We start from the raw sequence: 11,750 nt of genomic DNA, 5'->3' as shown, positions 1-11,750 counted from the left end.
GTTAATTGAATTACCATATGACTACTTTGAAAAAAGCATACGTAAATATGCTTGGGGATTGTAACCGAATTACATTTTTATAAAAAACATTGCTTACAAAATATCTTAATGAACCCATATTGTTGTTGTTGTTTTATCAGTCGTCTTTTAAGATCTGAAAGTAAATCCACTAAAACGATCTTTAAAATGTTTTACATTAACTCGACATGGTTTGTATCTGATTAAAATCAGCCAATAGTTATTTATGAGAATTTTTGTTCTTTGATGAAAACAACAAAAATGTTTGGTGGTGCTCTAATACAGAGGAACATTGAAAGTACAAACAACAACAACGATGTCATGGCGGGTATTTTAACTTAGTTGAGTTAGTTTGTATCTGTAAGTGATTGTTTGATAGCAGTGTATAGCTCGAGTACTCTGACTGTAAGAGAGCTAGACGGACATTTGGACATAAATACGCTCTCATTACAGTCAGAGACCAAGCTATGTATTTTTTTGGCAATTCCCGACAACCAAAAAGTTGGCAAAGATTTCCGCTCTAATAGTAATACGGTAAATACCACAACAATCCTATGTTTGACGTCAAATACCTTTACATAGATCATTTTCGAGTTAACTGATTAAAAAAAATCCACATATTAATCATATTAATCACTAATACACATGGGGTGGGCTTATTCCCAAACAAGGGGCCAGTTTTGTTAGTACAGAAAGAAACCCTAACAGCACCTACATTCAGACTTACGCTTCGTGACACTCCGTCGCAAGAATTTACAATTACAAAGCTCGGTGACCTATTTCGTGACGTAGATCGCCTAGTAGAGCTAAATCTCACGGAATGGCTGAGAACTTTGAGGCGATCATGTGACGCCTAATTTTTTTAACATCAAACGATTATAGGTCGGCGAACTTAGAATTCTGCTGTCCGGAGTTTGCAGAAGCTTAGCTGAATGTGGGTGCTGTCGGGTTTCTTTCTGTAGTGTGTGTATTAGTTATTAATATGTGGATTTTTTAAAATCAATTAACTCGAAAATTATCGATGTAAAAGTATTTAACGTCAAACATAGGATTGTGATATTACAGCGGAAATCTTTGCCAACATTTTGGTTGTCGGGAATTGCCAAAAAAATACATAGCTTGGTCTCTGACTAATGAGAGCGTATTTATGTCCAAATGTCCGTCTAGCTCTCTTACAGTCAGAGTACTCGGGCTAAGCTTAGTAACTGGTTTAACGTGTCCATATACCACTAGGGTTTCGAACACGCCTATCCCGAGTCCGGCCTCCGATAGGATCGGGGGTCTGACTCGGGACAGCGGTTGGTCAACTCGCCCAAGCAGTTGGTATTGTTTAGTTAACTCGTATCATTACCGTTTTATTAATTAATATGCCAATATTTTAAGCAATAATGTATGTTAAATATTGTTGAATATGCACACCAGTCTGAGTCCAAAAGCCTTGCCTGATCATTCCTTTAAGAATAACGTCACAAACGTCGTTGAAATAGGCTTGACAGTTCATTCATTGTAATATATTATTATTTATCCGATCTCCCCAATATAAAACTGTTTAATAAGTGGTTGTAATAGAGTTTCACCATAATATTAATAAATAAAATGACACCAAAGTTGTAGACATTCATTTTTAATTTTGTCGTTCAGTTATTTACGGAATTTGGGGCGAGTTGACCAGCATTTGGTTCGATGACAGTCACTTTTTGCACACTTGTTTAGGCTTCGTACCCAATAAATAAATAAACAATCATCTATTAATTTTTCAGATGTACATATTTGCTACCGGAAATTTGCTGATAAAAACAAAATATGGAAAACGTTGAAACTCGTGAAATGTCTCAGCTACAGGAAAAGTGCAGAACACAGATATCATCACTGGAAACTGAAATTGAGAAACTGGAGCAACAGCTGAACCAGCGAGAACATGTGGCTTTAGGCAAAACCGGCTGGAACATGGAAAACATGAGGTGTGTCTCTCTCTCTCTCTCTCTCTCTCTCTCTCTCTCTCTCTCTCTCTCTCTCTCTCTCTCTCTCTCTCTCTCTCTCTCTCTCTCTCTCTCTTTTCATTGATGAAGATGAGATCACTGTACATACATTTATTTATTGAAGAATGACTTGCAAATTTTATTTCACCTGCTAGCTTTAGAAAATGGACTGCTTTTTTGCAGGCCATTATATCGAGCCCTGCTGATGCATGTTTATATACTGTTCAGTTGACTTCATAATTGATTAAATTCCTACAGGTACAAATATTTAAGGATTTTTGTAGAGAGGTGCAACTTTATTATAAAAAGGTTTGTGTGTGTATTACACCCCATCAACTATAACTATATATTATACATACATTTGTTAAACACCAGGGCCTCGTTCCATGAAGCGATCTTAGCACTAAGATCACTTTAAGTGTATAAGGTAGTTGTGCACTTATGGTCATCTTAGAACTAAGATTGCCTGAAACAAGGCCCTGATTTTTAAGGTACTTTCGAGGTAGGGTATGTCTGCCAGCATCCATACCTATCACATTTGATCTAATACCATGTATTTATAAGCTCTTTCTTCTGAGTTAGAAGAGCGATCCTAGATTATTTGTAAACTAAATAGCTAATCTCAAAACATTAAACAAATTGTTTAATTTTAAGTTGATCCCCAAGTTAATATCTTGCAATTTTGAAATGCCCCCCCCCCCATCCCTTTTTATTTAACTATGTAATAGATAATTTTTGGTTTGGTTTTAGCAAATATAATTAAATAATGCATGAATGAAATTCCTGTAAATCAGAAATAAGCTTGTGTAGAAGTGAAGTGACAATAATGTTTTATACTGTAGAAATGTTAAGAATGGGGTATTTTTATAGTAGTAGTTAACAAAAGTGTATACCTTTTACAGCACAACTGGTGGATAACAAAATCCCAAAACAACATTTGTTAATTATTATGTATGTGAATAAGTGTTGATATATATTGTAGAAAATCAAAGATGATTGCCAGAAGTGCAAAGGGGAAGACAGTCAATGAAGTGAAGAGTCAAATAACATCTGTACAAGAGAAGGTACTGATGATATAATTACCTCATAATCATATACATGACTTCCAATTTACAAATGCTACGTCACATGTTTTACAATTTGAGATCATATTGCACTGATCTGTGGTTTTGCCAACCAATAAATCATGATATTGCATTATTTTTTGTAAAATGGGGAATACCCTTAGCATTGACCAATAAGTTCTATCGGTTTTCCTGGCCAAATTAAGAAATTGTAGCATCTTACAGATAATGAAGTTGTGTTTCATGTAACACAGCATGGTGCAATATAATTGTGCTTTCTAGATTACATATTGCACTATTGCTTAAGTAGACATATTTTTATTTTTATTTTATTATTAAATGATTGAAGTAATAACACAATTATGGAACTCTGTCAGTATTTTCTTTTTGCACCATAAAACATCATATCAGTTTCATCACAGTTGCTGGGTATATGCCTTACATGTATTTGCTACATTCTTATTGGTATGATGAAACTAATGATATTGATTACCTATGTGTCTCCTCAGTCCCCATTTGACTTGCATGATCAACTGACACAGATTAGTCATGTGGCTTTTGAAAAGAAATGTTGAAAACTAGATACCTGTTTTGGATTAAAAAAGTAAAGTTTGTTTTATTTAACGACGCCGCTAGAGCACATTGATTTTTAATCTTATCATCGGCTATTGGACGTCAAACATATGGTCATTCTGACACTGTTTTTAGAGGAAACCCGCTGTCGCCACATAGGCTACTCTTTTTTACGACAGGCAGCAAGGGATCTTTTATTTGCGCTTCCCACAGGCAGGATAGCACAAACCATGGCCTTTGTTGAACCAGTTATGGATCACTGGTCGGTGCAAGTGGTTTACACCTACCCATTGAGCCTTGCGGAGCACTCACTCAGGGTTTGGAGTCGGTATCTCGATTAAAAATCCCATGCCTCGACTGGGATCCGAACCCAGTACCTACCAGCCTGTAGACCGATGGCCTGCCACGACGCCACCGAGGCCGGTCCTGTTTTGGATTAATGCAATAATTGTGAATGGCTATAAAATCAACATTATTGTTCAAGATTGTGAGAATATTGTTATTCAGTCTTGTTATGCTTGCACTTTAAATCATTATTTTTGGCAGGAAAAGAGTAATGTTATATTTATAATACTCTTAATGTGATTGTTTTTGGGGTTTTTATAGATTAAATTAATGGAGGAAATTACTGGTGTTACTGTTGATGAAGCAAATTGGAAAGTTATCTCTGAAGGTTTGTTTATTTGTCATTTTTGTTATGTGTGATGTTACTCCTTGAAAGACTTCCAAAATATCCAGTGCATAATTTTTATTAAACCATGTTTGTTGTCTTAAATTTCAAAACTAGGCATTAGGTGTAGAAAGTGGTGCAAATGAATTCTGTATAACAAATTACATATTTCTTTTTTTGGAATAGCATATAATTTTTGTTACTTTTAATTGTACCATACTATTTTGCACTTCAAGAGTTGAAGTATGTTTTCTAAATGACAATTATATATTTTTTAATGTAGATGGATCGGTTGTAACAAGACAGCATATTGTTGAAGGCTTGGTCTATACCACTCCCTTCATTCTGCAGTTTACTGTTCAGGAAGATTTTGTAAGTTTTGTTATGATTCCCACTCTTCATTTATGGGTTGTTCCAAAAAAATTTAAGGTATCCCATCTCTTTTTTTGCATAATTCATCATGTCCAGGTAAATGATGTCCTAAACATAATGCACCAACAAAAACTGAGTTACGCAAAAATTGTCTTGCAACGGTGAAGTGCGAACAAATCAATCATTCCCACAGTTTTCAAAGTGCTGAATGTAACTACTTGTACTTGTAGGGAGATGCTTAACTGTATGTCAACACACTCAGAGTATTCGAAAAAAAAAAGTGATTTGTTATAGAGTATTTTCTGGAATTCCAGATTTTAAATCATCTGTAAAGTGTATTTCCATGTTTTCTGCACTTCATGAAAGTAAATTTCTGCTGATACTTTGCATACATTCTGAATGGGGCCCACCATTTTAGATCATTGTACAACCCTAACCCCAGGACCAATCTCAGTACCCGACCACCAATAGTAAAATTGTCCTAATTATTTTTAGCAACTCTCTTTCATCTCTGTTATGATGTGTGTATAAATGAAAATTTAAATTGTTCTGTGTTTGACTTCCAGGCTTCCACTGATAGTGCACCTATTTTGTCTGACCTAGTGTGTATGATTGATGACAACATTGTCAAGTTTCTTGAACACCCTCTTGACAGGTAATTAGACACTGTGACTTGTTGGATAAATACACTGTATTATTACTACAGGGTTTTACATCTCACTAATTTGGGCACAATGGGGACTTCCTCTTTTCTAAGTGCAGGAAGATTGTTTTAGTTCAGTACTGTCATTAATAGCTGCTGAAGAGTTGTCAATATTCAGAAATACATTTCAAGTTACTCTAATATAATTAAACATAACATTCCAGTGGTTTTCAGGTGAAATATTTTAAGGTCAGCATGTTTGTACTTAATTTTGGTTATGATTAATTTAGGCATATGTATTTGGGGCACGTTTATCGCCTCGACTTTGCTGCAAGTTAAAGTCCTGTAGTAACCTGCTGATCCAACCAAAGGGGACAATAAGTTTTGTATGTCTGTCCAAACTTTTTTGCGCAATTTTGTGTATAGCTTTATTATGTACAGCTGCAGATCAAGTTTGACTTTCATGTGATTTATGCATTTTTTGGACAGAATTATGGCCCTTTGCTCCCCACCACCCCCTGAGATTGTTCTAAGATGAGTAATTTTTAGCTCCTCTTAGCGTGAGAATTTCTATAGTATCAATCACTCCCCTCAGTTGTGTCCACATCACGGTCTAGAAACAACTTGAAAGAACCCAGTATACTGATGTAATACATTCAAAGAATATTCGTTGTTGAACCTAATTCATACTAACATAAACATTCTACATATTCTTGGTCAGGATTGTTGAGGACACAGAAATTGAGGGTTTCTTCATAATAATGACTTCTTACATGAAATGGTTCAAGGAGAAGGAGAAAATATTCCAACATTTCATAGACAAATTCCCCACGATCGTCTCAAGACTCAGAAGTCTGCACAATGAACTGAAGATAGAAAATGAACACAATCTCAGGTAGATGCTTCATACGGTTAATTTGCTGTGCTAGCTCAGCTCATGGAATGATAATATTTTATCACTGTACATTTATATAAAAGTCTTCCATTTCTGGAGGAAGATTACAGTTTGTTCAGCACGTGGGAGAAAAATGCATTTTAAGAATTCACAATTGAAGGCATAGATGTCTTAATATAAAAACTTAAATTGGGGACACAGAAGACTTAAAGTTCAAAAGTTTGTTTTGTTTAACAACACCACTAGAGCACATTGATTATTAATTATTGACTATTGGATGTCAAACGTTTGGTAATTTTTACATATAACCTTTGTTTTCAATTAGTAGCAAGGGATCTTTTATATGCACTATCCCACAAACAGGATAGCATATACCATGGCCTTTGATATACAGTCATGGTGCACTGGATGAAACGAGAAATAGCCCAATTGGCCCACCGACAGGGATCGATAGAAGGTTTAAAGTCTTTAAATCAGAACATTCACATGTGTTTTTGTTTAATAAAGTAGACCAGACTGGTGTAAAATGGTATCAGGGATGTGATTTTTCGGGTAAATTTGTTTTGTTTTTTAACAAAATAATAATCACAAAGTACCTTGGATTTGATTTGAAATGCTTTGAAATTACCTTTACTGGTATAGTTTTCAGCTTTATAAAAGTTTAATATCACGTTTAACTGTTTTGTAAATATTTCTGATTGACAACATGTTGTTTAATGTTTTTGTGTTTTCAGTCCAGTGTTCGTATTAAAGTGGAATCTTACTGTAAACTCATGCCATCATGTCAACCGGAATCTGACACTCTCTGTGAAAGCTCCTCATAACAGTAAGTTTTGTTTACTGATATTAATTAATCATGTGATTGGCTGGTTTCTTCTATAGTGTTTCCCGTGATAATCATATCATCTGCCATCTGACCTCTAGGGGTGGATTGTTACCAAGTAATTGTTGTACGGTACACTATTGTGATGTTATTCACATTCTTATTATTGTCTTTTGCTTTTAACAAGCTGGATTTTATAGTTCCATTTATACTTAAACCATAGCAAAATACAAACACATCTACAGTTTTAATTTTTAAAAATGTGTTATCACTATCGACAGCCATTGTCAGCTTTTTTAATAAAGTGAAGAATAAAAACTGGATGGTGCAATTTTCAAAGGCATGTTATTATTTGTGATCTAGATTAACAAGTATAGTCAAACAATATCAAAGATTAGTATGTGATGGTAAAACCTTTTTAATGTGGATGATCTATTCTAAATGGTTAAATAATGAAAATGTGCCCAAGGTTACAGCTTGTTGATTACGTATGAGTCTTTTGTGTATGGGTCTTTTATTGTGTTTTATTGCAGTGCTAAAGCTAGATGAGGGTAAAACTCTAGCATCAACACCAAGCATGTTCAGCTCTATGGTGGAGAAACTTGGTGTGGAGAGAGCTATATACACTCTAGTACAACTTGTACAGGGAAGATGAACATGTTAAAGTATAGGACTTATTGAGTGTATCTGTTATTTATTGACTGTTTGATCACGTATAGCTCTTCTTCGTCTACAGATTATGCCTGTTTATTCTGTTTCCACTGACTGTCCTCTATCATCCGTTGGCTGCCCATTGGATTGTCATGTGTGCACTAGTAGAGTTTTTTGGTTGCTGCATTTATGGAGTACACATCGTCATCATAACTGATTGCAGTTTTGTTGTGTGTTCATTATCTTTTGAAAGTAAGAGGCTGTGTCTAAGTCCCACCCACTGGCATTGGTAAATATTTGGCCAGAGATCGACATGCCTGAGCCATAATTCTGGGTTCGTATACATCCTAATTAATTGGATAAAGGCACGTAAATATAGTTGGGTTGAGTAGGAGGCTGTTTGAGAGAAGTAGGCTGGTCTATCAACTCAACACAGTGAAGTGTATTGAATGCCTCTGAAAATTGTGGGAAAGATTTTTTCATTGGTGCATCGCTCGCACAAATCTAATTTTACGTATTTCAACCTATTTGTTTGTGCAGTAAATTTAGCACATAATTTGCACGGACATCGCGTGTTACGTTAGAGTGGAATGAGTTACTTGAATTCTCAGAGACCTGGTATAATTGCACCCCCTGCAATTAAGAAAATGTCCACGGCAAAAAAAAAAAAGTGTCATTGAAAAAAACTTAATATGGTCCAACGTAAAAAAAAAAAGTGCCATGGAGAATTAAAAACTCCACGGCAATGCCGATGGGTAATTGCAGGGGTTGTAATTGTAAGCATGAAAGGTTGGAGGCAGTGGCAGCAACATCAGCAGTCAAAACCTGCTGCCTGCTAACCACTAATGAACACTGGTTTTGATCTCATAAGTACTTTTAAAGAAAAAAAACTTCCTTTTTTTTAGCAGATTGAACTTGAATTTCACCCAAGTTTGGGGGTTCACTCCGTCATAGATCAAGGTTGCAACATTGAATTCAAATTTGTAAAATTGGACACAGCAAAGTGATGCCTAAAATAATTATGTTTTGGGTCAATATCAGTATCACAGATGCTGGACATAAAAACGCAGTTTACATTAATTTGAACATCTCAACTTTGTTAGACAGAGTTATATACTGATAGTTGTGGGTGGGAAGGGGGTATGTATGTGTTTTCTTGGGGTTTTTTCCATCGGTATACTTTTTTATAATCTGTTCCTTTCTTAGTTACAATAACCCAACTAGTGTTCAAAATACAGCCACGTTTTTCATCGCTGATTGAGAGTCTCTTATACATATGATCTTTGATAAACATACCTTGACGAATTGGTTGAAACAGTAGATAACCATGGAACATTTTGTTCGGTATTATGTCACAATTCGCTGCGCAAGTTTCAGAGATTGCTACACAATTTTAAAACATTTAACAGTAGTCGTTAATCAATTTTTAATTGAGTAGAAATTATATTAATCAATGTTTTCAAAACAAAATGTTCACTAATAATTCAATGGTTCGACTAAAGCTTATGACATACAATGTAAGTCTATGCCAAATGCTTTAATAATACTTTATATAATGTTATAGGCAAAATAACCAACTCTTCAAATTCACGAATGACCCCTGAAAGGCTGGTAAAATCCTCAGTATAATTCATTCATAGAATTGGCGTAAATCTGAAAATTTCAGTAATTTACCACACAAAAAAAGAAGCCACATAAATACTAATTGCCTGTTTTGGTTTTGGGTTTTTTAAATTGGGCTTCTTTATCTACTGAACACAATGACATGTATAACATATGAATATTGCTAATTTAAACATTATTATTGTTATAGAGATCATTGTGTTTAATAATAGAGTATTGTAATTTGTATAAAGTAAATTACAGTTGAAAAATGTTGTTTGTTTTGACTTCAGTGCATTGTGGTTGTTGCTTGTGTCATTAGTTGAGTGCTTGTGAGTTGTCAAGCCCATAGACGCCTTTCAAATAAGAGTGTTTATGGGTCGACTTGCCCTCTTTGTGGCACATTGTAACAAAACGTAATGTAATGTTTTACATACACACCAAACCTACTGATTTTGATGGTGAGCTTGCAATATTATACATTATTGGTCCTACTATTATCAGAAACAATTAGAACAGTATATAATTTTTATGTACATTAAAATTTAGCTTCCACAAAAACATCAAAACAAAAGTCTGCATGCAAAGGGGTACCCTGTCGCAACAGCCCCACCCTATCACATATGTTGGTATAACAACAATTGTCGAGCATATTCAAGGTATTGAAGGTTTTTTTTTTTTCATTTTTGGTCACATTTTCACACAGTATATATATTTTTTTATACATACATACACAGATCAAAATTAGTTAATATAAAATAAAACAACAAACTTCTTGCCAACACATCATTGAACCTCACTCAGTACTAAACACTCAACATTTCTTGTACATGTATATATGGTACAGGGCCGTAGCTAGCGGGGGGGGGGGGGGGGGGGGGGGGGGGGGGGGGGGGGGGGGGGGCAGTTGCGCCCCGCGCCCCCGAAAAAAATCGGAAAGCATTATAGAAACTTAAAGAAAAGGAGTTTTAGACTATTAACTACTCAGTTGCCTCCCCCCCCCCCCCCCAACAAAAAATCCTAGCTATGGCCCTGAGGTAATAAATACTTAGATACTGTCAGTGGTGGATGACGTAGAGATATTTATTCAAACAACTTATGGTATACACTCCCATCTTTTAATAAATTCATTATATTTGATTTTATTGGAATACATTTTTTTTCTAATATATAATAAGAATGTATATGAATTTTTAATATCTAGTGATTTCTTCAGAAATTTTGAACTATATATAAATTGCTTTGTCAAAAGAGCAATAATGTCAATTATGATATTGTTCTTTGAGTGGCCAAGAAGAAAACTATAATATCTGCAGCTTCTTTTATCCATTGCTCGACTTGTTTAATTAAATTTTGGACGTGTACACAATAAAAAAATAAATGCGTATACGTGGCTATGTTGGGTGTTAATGGCATGACGTAGTCGCCAAATTGTAGGCCTATCCTAGGTGTCGTATGCTTCATGTTCCTAGTTTTCTATAGAGCCAGGACCCTACTCAGCGTGGATTGGGTGGGGACGGTGGCAGTTGCCTCCAAATATTAAAATGTGTGCTGACTTGTTTTTACAACGCTGGTGAGAGTGGGACCAAATAGACTCTTAGATAGCTTAGTTTGTCCCCTCAGGCGTGTGTGCAGAGTGGGGTACGGAGTCAAATCCCCATCTTCGAGGCAATTAAAAAAGCACAAATTCAGGCTGAACAGGACTCGACACTAAACACGTCTTGCGTCATAGTGTAGACCTGTATAATTTCCTGCACACGTGTGTGCCTCCCCAGTATAAAATACTGGCATTGCCAGTTGTTGATCAGACATATTTTATTGTAAGTATTCTACTTTTTACGTAATCATTTGTAGAAACCCTTTTTAACCCTTTGTATAAACACTTTTTATCTTCCTTGTAAATAAATTTTATTTAACCATTAATTAGTATTTTTTATCTAATCATTTGTATAAACGTTTTTAACTCTTTTTTGTTTTCTTTTTCTTTTTTACTAAGACTCTCCCCACCCCTCTCGTTGTGAGCACAGTTTCTAGCCCTAGTCAGAAATCGTGCTCGCAACGAGCGTACTTGAACATTAAATTGATATAAGCAAGTTAATTCCCGACATCTGACCTGACAGTCATTTGTGGGCATACATACATACATACAGTTGTTGATATGTGCATCTAAATTAATAACAAAATCTGCTGCATGATTTCAACCGTTAGTTGCGAGAAATCAACCTTACCAACACGTGGCATACACAATCCTGGGAATGTATAATATATAGACCCATGTAATATTCGTATTTAATCACAGGGCAAGTTTCAATGTGTGGTTTTCACTACATTGGTCTATGGGTTTTGTTTTGTTTTAATGATGCCACAAAAACACATTCATCTATTAATCATCGGCTGCTAATTTAAAACTAGCCAATGATTAATAAAATATGTGCTCGAGTGGTGTCGTTAAATAAAACA

General features: G+C 35.2%; 1 protein-coding gene across 1 annotated transcript; it reads left to right on the top strand.

The window, feature by feature from the left end:
- Positions 1-319: 319 nt before the first annotated feature.
- On the top strand, positions 320-10,164 carry LOC121367612 (centromere protein P-like). Its single transcript, XM_041491893.1, has 9 exons — positions 320-378; positions 1,779-1,979; positions 2,980-3,061; positions 4,241-4,307; positions 4,588-4,676; positions 5,243-5,331; positions 6,041-6,214; positions 6,949-7,040; positions 7,571-10,164. Exons 2-9 carry the CDS (start codon positions 1,822-1,824, stop codon positions 7,690-7,692), a joined length of 873 nt encoding a protein of 290 aa, XP_041347827.1. The 5' UTR covers positions 320-378; positions 1,779-1,821; the 3' UTR covers positions 7,693-10,164.
- The last annotated feature ends 1,586 nt before the right edge of the window (positions 10,165-11,750 follow it).

This window comes from Gigantopelta aegis, chromosome 3 (genome assembly GCF_016097555.1).
Source record: "Gigantopelta aegis isolate Gae_Host chromosome 3, Gae_host_genome, whole genome shotgun sequence".
NCBI lineage: Eukaryota > Metazoa > Mollusca > Gastropoda > Neomphalida > Peltospiridae > Gigantopelta > Gigantopelta aegis.
The sequence above is the reverse complement of the archived record's forward strand: the minus strand, read 5'-3'. Positions and strand labels throughout refer to the sequence as shown.

What these genes read in the sequence shown, in the direction of transcription:
- LOC121367612 (XM_041491893.1), top strand. Translation starts at nt 1,822, where the DNA reads ATGGAAAACGTTGAAACTCGTGAAATGTCTCAGCTACAGGAAAAGTGC. An exon ending in TAACATCTGTACAAGAGAAG is followed by an intron (nt 3,062 to 4,240) that starts GTACTGATGATA and finishes GGGTTTTTATAG; the next exon opens with ATTAAATTAATGGAGGAAAT. An exon ending in GAAAATGAACACAATCTCAG is followed by an intron (nt 6,215 to 6,948) that starts GTAGATGCTTCA and finishes TTGTGTTTTCAG; the next exon opens with TCCAGTGTTCGTATTAAAGT.